This window comes from Chlamydotis macqueenii, chromosome 3 (genome assembly GCF_036417535.1).
Source record: "Chlamydotis macqueenii isolate bChlMac1 chromosome 3, bChlMac1.mat, whole genome shotgun sequence".
NCBI lineage: Eukaryota > Metazoa > Chordata > Aves > Otidiformes > Otididae > Chlamydotis > Chlamydotis macqueenii.
Window position 1 is genome coordinate 104,016,284 of NC_141558.1, and position 20,162 is coordinate 104,036,445.

At 38.4% G+C, this 20,162-nt stretch overlaps 1 protein-coding gene across 1 annotated transcript in view; it reads right to left on the reverse strand.

Moving 5' to 3' along the window:
* Positions 1-20,162, reverse strand: part of MAP3K4 (mitogen-activated protein kinase kinase kinase 4) — a 75,809-nt gene that overhangs the window by 11,808 nt on the left and 43,839 nt on the right. Inside the window, exons 12-21 of the mRNA XM_086745076.1 lie at positions 19,813-19,974; positions 18,755-18,888; positions 16,738-16,816; positions 14,086-14,164; positions 8,952-9,048; positions 7,960-8,076; positions 4,171-4,271; positions 2,962-3,042; positions 1,699-1,890; positions 934-1,004 (exon numbers count right to left, since the gene is read on the reverse strand). Coding sequence (XP_086601202.1) covers positions 934-1,004; positions 1,699-1,890; positions 2,962-3,042; positions 4,171-4,271; positions 7,960-8,076; positions 8,952-9,048; positions 14,086-14,164; positions 16,738-16,816; positions 18,755-18,888; positions 19,813-19,974 — 1,113 coding nt within the window. The remainder of the gene's footprint in view (positions 1-933; positions 1,005-1,698; positions 1,891-2,961; positions 3,043-4,170; positions 4,272-7,959; positions 8,077-8,951; positions 9,049-14,085; positions 14,165-16,737; positions 16,817-18,754; positions 18,889-19,812; positions 19,975-20,162) is intronic.

Genomic DNA, 20,162 nt, shown 5'->3' on the forward strand with positions numbered 1-20,162 from the left:
AGAAAAAATGTTATTTCATCAGGAGAAAAAAAAAAAAAAAAAAAAAACAAAACCAAAAAAAACCACCAACAAAATTTCAAATGTTGGTATTAGTTAGTCAGTGAACGAGTATGGTACAAGAAGTTAAGCACGAGCCCAGTCTTGCTTTTCCACACCTTAGAGGGATCACATACCTATTGTGTGTATGTGTAAGAACTGGCTCATAAAATGTAACTGCTCCAGCATCAAAAGGCTGGCATGGTAACTGTTGTGAACAGTTTATGCTCACAGTTGTCTGAAGATGCGGAAATGCAATAAAACTAAACAATACAAATATTTTTTTAAAAAAATCTAAGGTGTATAAGGGAAAAGGATCTCTACATCTACACAGATTTACTTACTTCTATCCTGAAAATTTAATTTTCTGTACCCACCAGGTTAGTCAACAGTTCTGACTCAGCCTAGCTCACTTAAACTACAGGAGAAGCTGAAAAACATCTGATGTGACACTTCCTATCTTTTTCTCTAAGGAATGAAGAAAAAAGGAATAAAATGTAAGATGATATAATGCAAAGTAAAATATAAGTTTGTGTACAGTCTTCACTAATTAAAAAACTCTTTCCAAAATAATTTAAGATCCCTTAATGGGAGTTCACGCATATTAACCAAGTCCATGAAGTTCACAACATCCCTATGACATTAGTAAAAAAAAAACATAATCCATTTTATATACATTTAAATTGAAAGCTGTAAACTGAAAAGAAAAAGATTAAGCAAATTAAGAAAGAACAAGTGATGACAGTAGATCTGGCTATGTGAAGAAATACTTTGTCTTCCCATCCTTTCCCAGTTAGCTAACAATAGCGTTCAGAAATTCTTAATGCCTGTTAACTCATGTATGTCTGGTTTGGAAAAAACAAGGGCGGCAGTCGTTCTTGTATACAGAATACTCACTTCCTTCATAGCCATCAACTCTCCAGTGTCAACACTGATACAGGTATAGACCTTCCCATACTGGCCTTCACCTGCACAATTAAAATAAAAATAAGGAAAATTACCTACTCTACATTCAATAAGCAACATGTACATCAACTGCAATAAGAAAACACATCACTGAAAACTGCGCTTCCCAAAGTTGCTCACCTTTATCTTCATTTAAAATTTCAAGTGTCTTTTAACCTGTAATACCAAATACTACATTCATAGTCCTGAATTCAAGCTGATTAAAAGTAAAAACATTACAGTAACAGGCTGACCTGAAAGAAAACTTCTCATGAATACGAGGATTTTCCCCACAAATCCCAAGCCAGAGAAGAAACAATGATCATATGGGGGAAACAACAACAATATTGGTGAATTAAACAAATCAAAGATTGTGCTCATTTCCATTCTTAGTTCTCGTTCTTCCAAAAGTAGAACTCATCACACATTTTCTAGCATTGAAAACACACAGGAATCACAGGATCATACCTAAGTAATTGTCCTAACCAAATCCTTCTCCTCCTTTGTTTCTTGTTACTTGACCATTGAAAACTTCACTGAAGTTCTACATACAAGAAACCCTACCTGCAATAGTATTTTCTATGTTAACATTCTGATTTCAATAAAGCTGATATTTCTTATGTGGAGACCCAGAATTTCAGAGGATAGTCCTAGAGTTCCTTCAGAATTATTAAACTTGGTATTTTAGCCTGACAAATGAAGGTATAATGAACGTACCAATTTTGTTTCCTCTCTGCCACTTGAAAGTCACTTTCCTCAAACCTACATGCATGACATTATCATAAGATTTCGGTGTGTCACAAACTTGGCCAATGATGTTCTTCCTCCTCATCTCTCTGTATCTTCTTTCTTCAAACAACTGAACAGACTTTTGAACAGCTTCAATCGGTGCTTGCTTGGAAGCAGTGTCTAAAAAGAGTGATGAACAGTTTCCTTGATTGAGAAGTATTCACTATGTTTATATTTTGTTACCTTTTGATACCACGTGAAGTGACCTGAGATAGAAGACAACTATTTTGTGAATCTAATTTAAGATGTAGAAAAAGAATGAAACATTTTAGCAGTCGCATATGAAACTATCACTTAGGAATCACATATGAAACTAAAGTAAAATGAGAATACTGGTACTTTTCTAATAATCTCTTACTTGAGTCAAGGAAATTAAATTAAAACAAAATCCTTTCTTCTCCACAGTGGATAGTAAGACCAGTTCTATTTGCAGCAATCTTGTACAAATTTTCCCTCATTCTTCTTTTCTAGAATTAAACAAACTCAATTCCTTCATTGTTTGTGTTCTGAAAAAATAAGCCTTCCAGATTTCAGAAAAAAAAAAAATTGCTGTTCTTCCTTTGTTCTGAGCCACATCAATGAGAGACTGGCTTTTTATGTGACAGAAAACTTTTTTCCTAATATTTCATTAGGTTGTACCATGCCAGAATATATGCAAGCAAGCTATAAGTATGTATCTATACAGTACAGGAGTCTCAGAAGTAATCAAGCTACTTCAAGTTTCATGAAAATAAGCAGCAGGACAGAGAGGAAGGGATCCTGTAAGAGCCTTGAATATGTGAAATAGTCTAGGATCACACACACCGTTGGACACCCAAAATAAGAAAATCTCACTCTGGGGAGAGATCTTAGGAAGTGAGGATGTGCTTCCTGCTGTCAGGCAATTCATAACTGGGTACTGAATAGGGACAGCAAACTTCTTCAATTCCTATAGTAATAAATGTACTCGCTTTGTATGACAGCATTGAGACTCTCTTTCAGAAACTGAAAAGATATAACTTTTATGAAGTTTAATTTCTCCCACCTCAGAGGATACACCTTGTGATTTTCTGAGCAATTGGGATGGTTTTTTTCCCCCCCTTCCTACGTACAAAGTTGTGAAAACCTCTTCACAATCAGTATTAAGATTCAGCATTTCAATGCAGCACTAGTTTAACAGATGTTACATTACAGTGACTCCTAGACACCTACCTTTGGTCTGGTTGATTAAAGTTCTGAGCTCCCAGCTCCGCCGGGACGAGCCACTTGAATCTCCTTTTGGATACGATGGTTCTAGAGAAATAATACTGTGAGTACAAAAGTGGCTTTATCTCATATTAAGGATTAGGCCACTATATATTCAGCGGAAGCTGACATCTTGCGTATCAGGACTAATACACCCGACAAGTATATGAGGCAATCATATAGCGATGTATGCTCTTGAATTAAAAAACTACTTATCTTTAGAAAACAAATTATGAAAACTATTCTGAAAGAGGATTTAATTTATACAGGAACAGAGATCTTTCACAATGGAGGGAAGCACTTCAAGCCAGGGAACTCAGAATCAAATATGTAGGAAATCCATAGGAAAACAAGCTTCTAAGGCACCTTAGAAAAAGACCTGTATTCATTCCAACTTAAGCCAGTTTCCCATTCATACAGATACATAAAAAAAGGGAATAAGCATAAGGCAGACAATATTATCAACATCTGCTTAAAAAAAAAATACCCCCTAGTTCCTTGTATAAATTTTTAATGCATTTCTTTCCTAGAAATCCACTTCATTTTGCAGGATGACCACAGTATCAACTCTACTTTGCTTGGGATTTTGTACTACATTTCAATCTGCACAGAACACACTGTCTCAACAATGTTTCAAGGTATTTGTTGTAATAAGTACCACATATACAGGGGCTGGAGAAACCTGAAGGAGGAGCCCTGATCAGGACATCCAGTCACACACTCTGTCTCTTGTTCCAGGATTCAAACAGCAGCAAGTATTTGTAAGATGAACACTGCAGTCATAGTTAAAGACAGGGATAGAAAACTCCTCACTGTCCTGATGGGTCCAGTTCGTACCTCACTAACAGCATTTAGAAATTTACTATTGAATGGGGTATATAATTCAGCAATCACGTTACTCATTTCATTTTGAACACTGTAACTTAGTAAGACACCAAGAAATTCCTTCAGGTGTAATTCAGAAACAATATGAAAGGCAAGAGAATACTGGATACATCTGAAAACAGAAGAACTTGCTCTGACAATATAAGCCTAAAAGTTAAAAATCTAAGTTTGTTGCATCGGAAAAGGTGAAAAAATATTTTGGAAAGGGTAAAAACTGGGAACAGGCAGAAATATGTTAATGACATAAATCATCTGCACATCCAGGCCACAATCTGTTACTGTGACAATCACCTTCTCGCTCTTCAGTGGGACTGGAGTGACGACTAAGGGATCTGAACTGCAACTCAGCTGCTATTGAAGCCAGTCGATCATTTTCAGGGACACTGGAACCCCTGTTAAAAAAAGACATTGTACTAATTAACTTAGCATCCCACTAGCGACACTTTAGCTGCAGTTTTAAAGAGAAAGAACCTGTGAAGCCTAGGACACGAACCATGAAAGTAACATGAAAGAAAAACTGATGCTGAGAGGTAAACTGAAAACCATTTCTAGGCTATTTTTTCCCCCAAATGAAGACTTTTAATATTATTTTAGTTACGCCACTCCATGAAAAAAAAAAACAACCTTAAGCTTCAAAACCATAAACTGCTTGAACTGTTACTTGCCCATAACAACAGGATCCATTTTAATGGCTTGTAATAGATTACTAAGAAAGCTGCTGCACGACGCAGCTGGTGCCAGGTTTGGATATACAAAAGTGATTCAGCTGAGCGAGTCACGTTATCAGACGAAGGGTCATATGCTCCTAGTGCACTGGAAACACAGTCATAGTCCATAGTCATGAAGTCAGAACTAGTGGGAAGAGCTACAGGCCAGCTCACAGGAAGGAGAGTGTTAAATGACAGCAGCTTGACTGCTTGGAGGTCCTAGCTCCTCCAGACAGCACAGAGTAGAATTAGATACCTCAGAATAAAACCCAGATGAATAAGCATGCTGAACAGAAAGGGAAACAACACTAACAGAAATGAATCTTAAATCCTTAAATCTTCAGATACCTTTCTCCAGCCCAAGACATCAATCAATCCATCCATCCACGTTTTAGAGCCATAAATTCCTCATTAAAGCTTTTCTACAATGACTCCCTTTTGGACAAGGCTTCCCATCAGTCCCAAGGACTGATGCCTTCTTTAACATAATGCTTTAGAGGTATGAGCTAAACATTACTGGAAAGCAGGGAACATTGTTAAATACTTCACTGAAAGTTAACAACTACAAAAAGATGAATGATACCTGGCATCACAAAGTGCACACACCTATGAGAGGGCTTCCCTATAGCCCTAAAGTTGCTTCCTCTGAAAAGAGGCAGTAGCTCAACAGAGGACCTTAAGTACCACAGCTTTGAATGCAGGTGTCTAAAATCCATTTCAAGCCCACTTAGCCACCCAGATATTTTATTGTTTGTGTCTAGAAAGACTGTGTACACATTATTAGGCAAAGAAATAGAGAAAAAGAGAAGACAACTTGCTAAATTTCTGCTGCAGTTCTGGATAAATATAAAATGATGAATGATAATCACAGCTAGCTCAGAAATTAAACATTTATAAAGGTCATTAGTGTGAACATAGTGTAAACATAACTGTCAGAAAGCTCAGTGTAAACAGCCAGGTATTGCTGCTTTGCATTTTACTTTCTAGTTATATTAAAAAGATTCTTTCATTTATTTATTTTTAAAGAAAAACTTCAGTAGAACTATGGTGGCATTTGTGCACTACGCACTGCCTAGTACAACTGATTTATCAAGTTTTTACATTCAACTTGTTCTAGATATTTCATGCTTACACCCATGTTATAAGTGTCTAAAGAGTTTCTGGAAAGTGTACAAAGTTTCTGTTTCTGTGCTATTCCAGCAGCTGGACCCCACACTTCTTGCATACAAAACCAAAAAACGCCTTCATGTAACAGATTCCATTTCTGTTTCGGAGCCCAAATAAATGAAATCAATAATTAAGAGTGCCATGTGTTAAAGTCTGCAACTTTCTTTTAACTATATTAAAAACATAAATTTGCTGTAAATATCTTACATTGTAATATTTTGCCTTCCTCAAGCAAAACTCCTAAAAATCCTCAACAGCATCCAAAACTCTTTCTGCTTTAATAATTCTTTTATTCAGATTCTTCCTAGGTAGTACAGGAGGTTAAACAATGCTATTAAAAATCCAGGCAGTGCATTAACAAAAAAAAAATTAAAAAAAAAAAAAAAAAGGATATATTTTATTAACAACCACCAGAAAAGTAAAAACAGAGCTCTAAGAAAAATACACGTCTTGGAGAAAACAGGCCTGGGCAATTAGACTAAAACGCTGCATTAACATCAATTTTGATGTTACAATCCATGAAAGCATTATTCATTTGATTGCAAGTAAGAAGTGAAATTCTCATTTCTTTTCTTCCTAGTGACGATCTTCTTAAACTAGAAGAAACTGACAAAATGCCAATCTACACACTTTGATCAATATTTGTGGAGGACACACATGCAGAAAACATTAAAAGAATATACCGCTGTATTCAAGTGTGTCAAATCATAAACCTGACAGTTGCACTGAATGGTATAAAATCACAACAAAGCTGACAAGTATTAAAAACTAGCCTCCTATCTCCCTCTTGAAAAATTAACTAACTCCAAAGTGCTGTAGATATTCTAGAAAAAAAAAAACAAAAAAAAAACCAAACAAAAAAAAACCCAACCAAAACTCCTTCATACATTGTGTAAAGACTAATTAACAAATAAACAAGTTCTGCATTTTTAAAACCATAAACACTAATTAACCTTCACCCTGTCAGCTTATAAAGCTGCCAGAACCTCTCAGAGAAAATTCTCTAGAATGTTACTTAGTGCTGCAGACTACTGCCTACTCTGTCTTTTTCAACAGGAAGCTTAAAACAGAAGCATGAAAGATAAACAATAAATACAAGTAGCTGGAATGACAAAAATTCAGGATGTATTTTCAACCAAAAAAAGGGGCCCAGATTCACAAGCTGTACATCTAGCTGCTACTGTAGGGTGCAAGTCACATCTTATCATAAAAATAAACTGAAAAGACTTGTAGGAAAGATTTCACACAAAAAGTGGCAACTTACTTCCCTCTTATAATGCGTGCTTCTGCTGTGCATCTGGTAACAAATCTACAAATCATGATGGTTTGCTGGCTAACAACTGAAAGTTACTTATTAAAAAATAAAAAAAATAATAATTAAGTCATAACTAAGTTCACTTTGGTCACCATCAATCTGTTTTTTCTTCACTACCTGTTCTTTGTTTTCTCTGTGGCTGTGTGATATAATCAGATACTGTCTCCATTTATACAAATCTCCTGTACAAGAGCGTTTTTGGTACTCTGCAGTAGAAAGTTGACTCCAAAAAGCTATTAATAACCCCTAATAATATCATTGTGTGAATAGCAGGATTTTCACAGTCAGGGGTGCAGGGGAAAAAAAGAAAAAAAGAAAAAAAAAAAAAGAGTTAATTTAGAGATCTTGGGAGACATGTCAGTGGTCTGACTGTGGTGTGGGAAGAAGGAACACCAACAGCCTGAAACATAACAGCCAAATTAGAGGCCAAAAAGCAAGAAAGAGACTAACATAGGTCTGCCAAAAAAAAAAAAAAAAAAAAAAAACAACAAAAAAACCCACAAAAAACCATGGGATTATTTGTATGCTACAGTCATCTCAGAGAGATAAGTGTTGGTTATCAATACTACTTATTCAGTAAAGTTATACCAATGAACTGACTCACATATGTTAATTTCATGGACATTTTTACTGAGCAAATTTGTGATCTATGTCAGAACCGCATGCTTTAACTACCAGACTGTTCAGACATTTTAAATTTGAAAGTGGTCTTATAATCTATTTCGAAGACATAAGATTTTGCTCAAGTCAAACACGAATGAAGGAGCCAGTGGAAGACACGATGGGACAGAAAAGCATGATGCAAATGATCTGCTAGGATGCAAGTATGTGGAAACAATTATGTGGGTGATGTAAGCGGAATGAGGCTGCTACGTCATGGAGCAGAGCTACCTGGTATCATTTGCACTGCTGACAGGTTTGGGTTGAGCTGAGTCGCTACCGACGGGAGCGGGGCGACTGACAGCAACGCTGCAATGACTCCGTGCATCACAAGGGACACTCCGCGTGCTGTGGCAAGAAGAAAAACTTCAGGAACAGATTAAAAAAACCTAATTTTAAAATATATGGAGTTGAAAGTTTATTTTTAAAAATAAAATTTTGAAGTGTGCATAACGAGGCCTGATTTTTAAAAGTTCTTCAAGCATATAACTGGGTAATAAAATAAAGAAGCTTCAGGGGCTGTCAATACGTATAATAATAATATTCAAAATAAAAATCTCCAAATCTTTAGAGTAGTGCTAGTTTCTGCCAACAGCCAAACAACTTTTAAAAAAAATGTAAAGTGTAGAGTTTGACACTGCGCTGATCTTCTTGGAAAAACAAGGCCCTCCGTTTGTGCAAAAATATGCATGGCAAAGTTTATTTTGAAATTTTTAAAAACTATTTTTGCATTGATTCTCATGTCAGCTCTTTCAAAGGGAAGCATAACCATCCATTGCTTTGAGCTTCTTCACAGCATCTCAGTAATGACGCAGAAATGCCACCATATTCCAGAATGCTACATTTTTATGTTTATCTATGCTAAACTACAGAAAGCAAAGTCATGTAGGCATTCAAAGTGATGAAGGAAATAAGTCTTATTAAGAAGCAGCTTTCACTGAACTAAAGCTTGTTGCATTGAAACATTGTTTTCAGGAAGGACAAAGGGGATAACAATGACTTCAAAGTGAGAAAGCGTGCACCAATAAAAACTGTACGATAAAGGGGAGGGTGGAGAAAAAGAAACTATTTTGTCCTTAAAAGCACATCAATAAATTCAGATCATTAACATGTTAACTTTTTCTACCTGCTTTGTCCTCAGCAGGAAAGGTGTTCCACTTACTGACAGTCAGCCAGTCAAGAGAAGATAAACCAGCTTTGAACGCTGTATTAATGCTAAATACCTGAAGCCTTCAGGCGTGGGGATGATAAGATGAGGATTTGGTGGGTCACTATGGCACCGAGGTACTTTTACAGGACGGGGACTGTTTCGATGAATAGCTGCAAACATAAAAAAGGTAGCACATTCACCCAGATGTCAGGAAAACTGCCAGGGTCATTTCAAGACACAAAATTAAAACAAATTCCTATTTTACAAAGTTAAGTGTGAACTGGAACGTACTTTCTTATCATTTAAGAAAAATCCAAATTAGTCCAACTTTAAATAAATCAATTGTATGTATTAATATTATTCATATTATTGTATCATGTTAATCATCTATAAAGTAACAAAAATTCTCCAGAAAATTAAAAACTAGTAATTAGAAGATGCGTACTTCACTAAAACTACATCTTTACTATTTCAACTTCATAAATTAAAGATTATTTGTTATCTTATTGCAAAATAATTAAAAAGCAAATAGTGTTATGATGTTCCTTTTGCATCAGAATTAGGTTTTTTTCAGACAATAATAGAAAGCAAAAAGAGCTGGGGAAAAAGCCCACTTATGACAGTTTTACCTGCACTAATACACCCCATGACAATCTGCCCCAAGGTACAAAGGGACAGGGTCAAACCTAAATGAGCTATCGTTGCCTTCATGCCTAGCTCACTCAGTGCCCATAGGAGTAGTGTGCAGCATCTTCCCTTTCCCTCGACCCCTCCTCACAAGATAGCTGATTGCCCATCAAAACATGAGTCAGTACTTCCTACCAGGCTAGGTTAATCAAGAGAGCAGAGTTTCTTCCTTGTTTGCGCTACCAGGACAAGTAAAAGACGCCACAGCCAGGTATTGGTTGTCCTGTTATACTTTGTGAGGACACTAGCAGAAGACCCAGGAGGCAGAACCTAACCCACTTTTGTCGGCATAGGCTGTTTCATAAAGCAAAGAGACAAGATAAAACATCATGACACCCCCAGCTATGTGCCTACAGGCAGCAGCATGAACACAACCAGATCGACAGCTTTGCGAAAAGGGGTAAAGATCAAAGTGGGTTTAAGTCCCTCAACATAGAATCACAGATTCATTTAGGTTGGAAAAGACTTTTAAGATCATTGAGGCCAACCATTAACTTAACACTTCCTAGTCCACCGCTAAACCATGTCCCTAAGCACCACACAGAACCATAGAATGGTTTGGGTTGGAAGGGACCTTTAAAGGTCATCTAGTCCAACCTCCCCTGCAAGGAGTAGGGACATCTCCAACCAGATCAGGTTGCTCAGAGCCTCATCTATTTCGGCCTTGAATGCATCCAGGGATGGGGCATCAACCACCTCTCTGGTAACCTGTGCCAGTGTTCCACTACCCTCATTGTAAAAAACTTTTTCCTGATGTCTAATCTAAATATGCTTCCCTCTATTTTAAAATCATTACCCCTCGTCCTATCACAATAGGGCCTGCTAAAGAGTTTCTCCCCATTTTTCCTATAAGGCCCCTTTAGTCACTGGAAGGCTGCTATAAGGTCACACCAGAGCCTTCAGCTCTCTCAGCCTGTCCTCATAGGAGAGGTGCTCCAGCCCTCTGATCATCTTCATGGCCCTTCTCTGGACTTTCTCCAATTGGTCCACATCCTTCTTATACTGGGGGCTCCAGAGCTGGACATAGCACTCCAGGTGGGGTCTCACAACAGCTGAGTAGAGGGGGAGAGTCAGCTGGCCACGCTTCTTTTGATATAGCACAGGATGCGGTTGGTTTTCAGGGCTGCGGGGGCACATTACCATCTCACATTGAGCTTCTCGTCCACCAGCACATTCAAGTCCTTCTCCTCAGGGCTGCTCTCAATCCATTCTCCATCCAGCCTGTAATTTGTGCTTGGGATTGCCCCAACCCACATGCAGAACCTTGCACTTGGCCTTGTTGAACGTCAGGAGGTTCTAATGGGCCAACTTCTCCAGCCTGTTGAGGTCCCTCTGGATGGCATTCCTTCCCTCCAGCATGTCGACCACACCACACACATCTTTTAAACACCTCTAGAGATGGTGACTCAACTATTCCCTTAGGCAGCCTGTTCCAATGCTTGACAACCCCTTCTATGAAGAAATTTTTTCTAATATCGAATCTAAACCTCCCCTGGCGCAACTAGAGGTCACTTACTCTCATCCTATCACTTGTTAAAATAGAACAGAACAGAATAGAATAGAATCATTAAGGTTGGAAAAAACCTCTAAGATCATCAAGTCCAGCTGCCAACCCAACACCACCATGTCAACTAAACCATGTCCTGAAGTGCCACGTCTACACATTCTTTGAACGCCTTCAGAGATGGTGACTCCACCACTTCCTTGGGCAGCCTGTTCAATTGCTTGACCACTCTTTCAGTAAATAAATTTTTCCTAATATCCAATCTAAAACTCCCCTGACGCAACTTGAGGCCATTTCCTCTCGTCCTATCACTAGTTATTTGGGAGAGGAGACCAACAGTCACCTCACTACAATCTCCTTTCAGGTAGTTGTAGAGAGCAGTAAGGTCTCCCCTCAGCCTGCTCTTCTCAAGACTAAACAATCCCAGTTCCCTCAGACACTCCTCGTAAGACTTGTTCTCCAGACCCTTCAACAGCTTTGTTGCCCTTCTCTGGATGTGCTCCAGCAACTCAATGTCCTTGTACGGAGGGGCCCAAAACTGAACACAGTATTTGAGGTGTGGCCTCACCAGGGCTGAGGACAGGGACACAATCACTTCCTTACTCCTGCTGGCCACACTGTTCCTGATACAAGCCAGGATGCTGTTGGCCTTCTTGGCTACCTGGGTACACTGCTGGCTCATGTTCAGTCAGCTGTCAACCAGCACCCCACGTCCCTTTCTGCCGGGCAGCTTTCCAGCCACTCTTCCCCAAGCCTGTGGCATTGCATGGGGTTGTTGTGACCCAGCACTAGGCCGCGTTGAAACTCATAAAATTCATCTCAGCCCATTGATCCAGCCTGTCCAGCTTCCTCTGCAGAGCCTTCCTACCATCGAGCAGACTGACATCCCTGCCCAACTTGGTGTCACCTGCAAACTTACCGAGGGTGCACTCAATCCCTTCACCCAGATCACTGATAAAGATACAAAACAGGACTGGCCCCAAAACTGAGCCCTTGGGAACACTGCTTGTGACTGGTCACCAACTGGATTTAACTCCATTCACCACAACTCAGCCACTCAGACAGGTTTTTACCCAGCAATGAGTACACCTGTCTAAGCCATAAGCCACCAGCTTCTCTAGGAGAGACAGTGTCAAAAGCTTTGCTGAAGACCACATAAATAAGATCAACAGCCTTTCCCTCACCCACTAGGTGGATCACCTGGTCATAGAAGGAGATCAAGTTGGTCAATCAGGAGCTGCCCTTCATGAACCCATGCTGGTTGGGCCTGATCCCCTGGTTGTCCTGCACATGCCTGGTGAGTGTACTCAAGACGAACCAGTCCATGCTCTTCCCTGGTACCAAGGTCAGGCTGACAGGGCCTGTAGTTCCCCACATCCTCCTTCTGGTCCTTCTTGTAGATGAGCATCACACTGTCAACCCTCCAGTCATCTGGGACCTGTTAACCAGGACCCCTGACAGATGACAGAGTGGCTTGGCAAACTCCTCCGCCAGCTCCCTCAGTACTTTTGGGTGGATCCCAACCAGCCCCATAGACTTGTGAGTGTCCAGGTAGCACAGCAGGTCGATAACTGCTTCCTCCTGGGTTATGGGGGGTTCATCCTGCTCTCCATCCCCATATTCCAGCTCAGGGGGCTGAATACCCTGGGGTAACTGGTCTAACTATTAAAGACTGAGGCAAAGAAGGTATGAAGTACCTCAGCCTTTTCCTCATCCTTGGTGGCAATGTTTCCCTTCTTCACCCAATAAAGGACAGAGATTCTCCCCTGGCTCTCTTTTTGTTGTTAATGTATTTGTAAAAATATTTTTCATTATCTCTTACAACAGTGGCCAGCTTGAGTTCTACATGGGCTTTTGCCTTTCTAATTTTCTCTCTGCATGACCTAATAAGAACCCTGTACTCTTCTTGAGTTGCCTGCCCCTTCTTCTTGAGCATGGTACGCAAACAGAACTAGAAATTCTTATTTTTCTCCTGATTATGAGATAGAAAAGGGTATCTGCAATATCTGCAGCCAGGATATAGTTTATGTTTAGTTATGTTTATTTCATACATATTAAAGTTTCGGCCTGCTGTTCAAGTCTGTGCCATCCATATGTGTCATCCCCTCCCTGTGCACCTGAGCCAAAAGCTGTCAAGTAATTTAGTTGGGGTCATCTGCTGTGTCTGCAACAGCATTTTTAAGAGTTTCAGTGTTTTGGGATCATCATGCTAGTGATTTACCTAAAACAAGCCTTCCTCTGAACAGCAGTATAAAAAGTGAATGTACAGGTTTTACATCACAGTATAGAATCTGGCTAAAATTTATTTCAGACTATGCTTCTTTCCAAAGGATTGGATTGACTTCTATTGTAACAGGTTTCTCAGCTATAAGAGTTTCTCATCAAAATTATATCAAAACAAACTTTCCTGAAATACTGAAAAATCCCCTTGCTTTAGTCAAATTACCTTCCCTTCATGTCTTCTGCCATCAACCCTGTCCAGGAAGTGGACATCAGGAGAAAGAAAACAAGAAGATGTGGTTTTTTGAAAGTTAAACCAGTCAATGGACTTGGGAGGAGGAAGAGAGAAATAGTGCTGAGAGAGAGAGACGTAAAAGGGAAACACAGCTGAGGAAACATCCTTTTCTCAAGATAAACAAAGAAATATGTTGATTTCACACTAATGCCAAAGATATTTTTTACACTATGAGAAATTTTGTGGTATTGGACAACTTTCCCACAGCTCTATCGTCAAGCCCCCAGGTGTAACTCCTCTGTACTTCAATACTTATACAAAGTCCATCAGAAGTGTAAATATCTGAAGTGTCACATCGAAACTTTGGGAAAGGGGGTTGTAACTGCCTCCTTAAAATTACAATCACACTTTGTCAGGCAATAATAGTTTCACATCAACAATCATGAAAGGCTTAAAAATACTTTTATTGGTATTTCTAGCATTTAAAAATTACTTTACAATCAAAATTCTGTAACAATAGCAGCAAAGCTCCAGAACAAATGCCAGTGACTTCTGCCTTACCAAGGTACAAACCTGTAACAGGACTGTGAGGTTTTCCGATAACATGGCCAATGCACTCATTCATCAGAGCTTGTAAACTCTAGAAAAGACAAACAGAAAAAGTTGTGTTGTTTTATCTCACAAGGGAATTGATAGTCATATGGTAAAGCTCACAGTAATAAAATGACAATGCAATCTCTCAACTAAGCATCCCCACATTCTATCAATTATATTAAACTTCTGGATTCACATTAGGGTTTTGACTTCTTTTTTTTTTTTTTTTAAGCTAAAAGTCTTAAGTCTTTTCTATTTGTCAAAATTACATAACCATAAGAACTGAACACTGATATATTGCGAAGAGTATTTCAGAACATAAAGCTAGTGGAACTTAAAAATATCAATTGTTAATAAAATTTAAAATCAAGCTTGCTGGAAAAAGCTGCAACAACTTCCTCTGCCCTTCCTCTCCCCACCTTAAGAAGAAACACTCAAATAAAATGGGTGAGAGTATGACAGCCTGAATCACAAGACTAATACCTGTAAAACAAAAAATACGAAGCACTGCATATTAAAAGAAATCCACTTTCCTCATCTACCCATGGAGACATCAAAAGCTTCCATGAAAAAGTGAATAGTTAAACCACTGAACTGGGGTTCAGTAATCTGAGCTTAATTACTGGGCATACTAATCACCATGTATGTACTCAATCTTCCTCTGGTTCAATTTACTTGTCAGAACACCAGGGATAAAATATGTCATAACAATGAAGAATTAAAATTATGTTCTTAGGTACAGTTGCTACGTCTAGTCATTCAGACTAGTCAAAATTTCTTCCAGAAATTCAGAAACTTAGTGAAGATCAGGAACTTGAAATAAGATTAGCAAAAAAAAAAAAAAAAAAAATTTAAAGAAAATATTTTAAAAATGAAGAAAAAAAAAGCCAAAAAGTGTTTAGTCTGTGACTGGCATATCTTATCAACCCAAACTGAGCTCAAATCTCAGCTTTAGATCTAGACTGTCCTTGTTCTATGACATCAGGTATTACTTAAGTAAGACATTAGGACTGAAATAGGCATTTCTAGGTGAAATGCTGTGACCTGTATTATACAGCAGTCAAATTAATCAAAGGGGCTTCAAGTGATGCTCTCCAAAACTGAAATCCAGTTTAAGAAAGCAAAAGTTCAGAAATGCAGTTAGAATTTTGGTTTCTCCCTTTTCTCTTCCACTTGTTCAAAGTCTCATTTCACTCCATCTTAAACAACACTGCTCTGAATTCTCTTCTCTCTACAAGTGAAACCTCTGTCATAAAAACATTCTATTCGAAGAAGTGCCATGGTATCTTAGATAGCTATCAGGCAACAGAAAAGCTCATGCATGATTGCTTCTTAATTCTCCTTCAAGATCACAACAAGGTTATCAATTCCATTTTTTGGACAAAATTATCATCTTATGTCAAAGGCCACATTAGATTTTCTGAGCTTCTTTCCTGCTTAGAAGCTTCCCTCTGAACACTGAAGGGATCTCTAGCAAGACAGTATCACTAAATCAAACACATATTACCCTTCAAAATACCAGGTGTTTTAGAAACTGTGTCAAAGTAAATAAATAAAGTTGGGAGGCTACTTCCTAAAGCTAAAGTCTTTGTGTATTTCAAATATAAGCTTAACTGTGCATTTAGGTAGACAATCCTTTCCCAACAGCACACACAAAGGACTAAAACATAATTTACTTGAGAGCTCTTAATAAAAATGTATGTGAAAAGACTAAACTATATAGTTTCTGTATTATGAAACTTGAATGCGGCTGGCATTTCAAAACACATCTTGCAATAAATAAAAATCACAGGTGCTGACACTCACATTCTGTTATTTTGTGGCAACTGTGCTTTCACTTCTCTGTAGTAATATACCAAGATCACAGAAATAAATTCTTAGAATTTTATTTCCACAGCAAAACAGGGAAGGCAGAGCACAAAAAAAAAGCTAGTTTTAGTCTACTATTTTTTACACAGCAAAAACAAAAGAAAGATGCTTTAAAGTCTATTTCATGTTGGCACAATTTGAAGAAATACATTTAAAAAACTGTGATGTATTCATACCCATAAATGAACTCTAGGTGCGAACTAAGTCTCAGAAGCTTATATTCAAAAATTTATTATGACAACTATAAGTTCTAACTCTGCAGAGAAGATATTTTCAAATTTCCCAAGAGACAAGGGGAGATCGCCTCCCAGGACAGTACCAACAACTTGCCAGCAATCTGAAAACATTAATGCCAATGGCCACAACTGCACTGTATTCAGAATCTTACAAACTCAAGAGATATCAGTATCATAAAATCACAGAGTAGTTTGGGTTGGAAGTCACCTGTAAAGGTCATCTAGTCCAACCTCCTTGCAAGGAGCAGGGACATCTCCAACCAGACCTCCCCCATCCAACCTGGCTTTGAATGTTTCCAGGCATAGGGCATCTACCACCTCTCTGGGCAACCTGCTCCAGTATTCTACCACCCTCACTGTAAATTTTTTTTTCCATATCATAGACTATATGTAACAGCAATTGTTTCAGAAGAGCACCTGTACTGAGATATAGCTGTATTAAAAATATCCCTGATAAAAGTATATAGCCTTACATGTGTTTAGAAACAAACAAGCAGAATAACTTATTCCATACCAAGAAGTCATCTTCCGGGAGAGCTGAAATAAATGCCGGCTCAATGGCTTGAAGAAAATCAAAACCTTGAGTTGCCCACCTATCTCAAAGAAAAAGAAAAGACAGCAAATGAATTGCTCTTTGACTAAAGCCATTGTAAGAATTTCAACAACATCCAAGAACAGTAAATGGCAGTTACTTATTTTTCCCCTGGAAAATATGACAAAATCTTCCTAAGAAAATGGATTAATATATAAGAGGTAATATATTTAGCTTGCATTAATATTTGCCCAGTTATATTTGGATAAAGTCTGATTTTAGCAAGGACACTGCCAAATAAAGTTAGCAGGCCATACTATGTATCTCAACTCTCATATGTGCTATCTTCAAGAACAGTATCATCAATTCACTCATAATATATTGGCGGCAAGCCAAATCATTATGTCCCCCACCTAAATTCTCCTTTCTGAGACAAGACTGAAAGAGTACTAACGATTTCATGACTATCTGATCAGCAGCAACCGGGTGTCACTGGTTTCAGGGCCTAGATCGGTAAAGTAAAACAAATAAGTAACTCTGCTACAGCGAGTTGTCTCTTCAGCCATGCACTCCCCCCCACTGCCTCCTTTTAGATCTATTAAAATTAGCAGCTGCAACCTACAACGAAAGTAAAATCGTAGGATATCCCAAGTTGGAAGGGACCCACAAGGATCAGAGTCCAACTCCTGACTCCACACAGGGCAACCTGAAAGTTAAACTGTATCTCTAAGAGTACTGTCCAAATGGTTCTTGAATTTCAATAGCCCTGGGGCCACAACCACTTCCCTGGGGAGCTTGTTCCAGTGCCTGACCACCCTCTCAGTGAAGAACTTTTCCTAATATCCAATCTGAACTTCCCTTAACACAGTTTTAAGATGTTCCCTCATGTCCTATAACCAGACAGAGAGATGAGATCAGCACCTCCCTCTGTCCTCTCCCTTATGAGGAAGTTGCAGACAGCAATGAGGTCACCCCTCAGTCTCGTCTTCTCTAAGCTGAGCAAACCTAGTATTCCCAGTCGCTCCTTCTAGTCTTTCCTTCTAGTCCTTTCACCATCTTCATTGTCCTCCTTTAGTCATACTAATATTTTTACATCCTTCTTATGTTGTGGAGCCCAAAAGCGAACACAGTACTCAAGGTGAGGCTGCACCAGTACTAAGTATGGTGGGACAAACACTTCTTCAATCGATTAGCTATACTGTGCTTAATGCGCTCCAGGATATGGTTGGCCCTTTTTGCCACCAAGGCGCATTGCTGATTCCTACAGAGGTTACCAGCAATCAGAATGCTGAGATCCCTTTCTACAAGGCTGCACTCCAACCTCTTGGTCCCTGATCTATACATATATCCAGGATTACACCACCTCAAGTACAAAATCTGTCATTTGCCCTTCTTAAATTTAATAAGGCTGGTGATTGCCCAGCACTCATAACCTATCAATATCTCTCTCTAAGGCCTCTCTACCTTTGAGGTAGTCAATGGCTACTCCTAATTTAGTATCGTTGACAAACTTACTTAGTATGTATTCAACTCCTATGTCCAGATCACTGGACTTCTATGGGAGGCTAAAGCTTCCATACGTACATAATTTCTGCAACTGGCACAAAACAATATTCTCTTCTCTGTAGAACACTCAGAGAATGACTGTTGCATATTCTGCAATCTTTATTGACTCCTGATCACATAGTACTTCTGTTCCAACCTAATGATCCTTATCTGAAGTCTTTTAATTGTCTGATTCAAATCATCTCCAGTTTTTCTTCGCATTTTCTGTCAGCTAACATGAGGCAAAATGTTTCACAGAATCTTCTGCTAAGCAATTGGAGTGTTCATTTGGCTTTATGTATTTAGTATTCAAATTACTTCCAAAATCAAAGAGCTAGAAGTATCAATGATTCAGAAGAACTACTTCTAATCAATAAAGCATTGTTCACAGCATGAAAAGTCCTTCGTGGTATTTAAACACAAACTACTACAGCAGCAACAAGTTGGCTGTTACCTGGGTCGAGTGCCTCGGCCACTCTCACATTTTGTTAGCACATAATTCATCCATTTTCTGGCAAAGCTGATATACTTGTCTCCAATTTTCTGCCTGAATTCTCCAGACATCAGACGAACAACTTCTTTATGGTACTGTAAAAAACTAAAGATTACCTTTTCACGTATTAATAAAGAAAAACAAAAATACCATTTGCAATATCTACTGGAGTATTTGCAGCCTCACAAAACTCTACCGTATTTATAGAAGAAAAACAATGAAAAAGTATATGACACAAAATGCGTTACAGTGAGAGTCAGCACTAGAGCCATATTGCACGGCATGTGCTGATGTTCAAGAGTGTACACATAATTTAAGAAACATCCTACATAAATGCTTAGTTCTGCAATCAGACTGATCCACAAAATAGTGTTTATTTTTCGTTATATTGAAGGCAACATTAGGGGATAAAGCAGTTATATATGTACACTCAAAAACTAAATAGCTGTTTTTTAGAAGACTATCCTTAGAACTATGTAAGGGCAAGATACAAAACTCACAGGAATCAAACAGTGAAACAGTACACGAAAAGCCTCTGGACATAGGATTTCCTCATCAGTGTTGTAAGGAAGGCACACAAAAAGCTATATTCACTCCATCAAAGAACCACCATAAACTTTGAAAGAATGGCTTGTATTACAGTATTATGCTATTTTAGGCTGAAAAATTGTGAGAAGTCAAGTTACACAATGACATTTAATATCAAAGGATATTTCTGATTTCCTCTAAAATGCTGCCAAGTACCAGAGCCTACAAGACTACACCTGAATTCATCAAGTTCTTAAAGCTTTTTAGGATTCCAGGCATTGCTAACTGGAGTCTGAATTTAATAGATCTATCTGTTCCTTGTTACTTTCACATAAGATTTCTGTGGCAACACATATTTTTTACTGTGTTCTGCTAGAATTCTTCATATTTTCACACAGGCACCTTATTTGCACCAATGCAAAACCAGAAATTTCAATTGGTTCTTACCAAAACTACAAAACAAATGTGTAACTAAGTTCTTGTTTCCTTACCTCAAACCCAAAATTGTAACCCTGAATCATGGCTTCCCGGTAGTATTGCTGCAAGGTGGCAGATTCAGATTCATCAACTTCAGCATCAAACTCAGATGTGAACATGTGATCAACTCTATCAATGGCACTGCTTATCTTATTGCATAGCTGTAATGCATCACTCTGAGAAACAACAACAAAAAGGGATGGGGGGCTTAACATTATTATTTGTATTCTACAGTTGACAAAACTAAGGAAAACATTAATCTAACAATTAAATTATTTTAAATGGAAATGTACTTTAAGGTCATCACAAGTCATTCAGTCTTGGAAAAGTAAACACCTTCTAGTAGTTGCACTAAGGAAGTCTT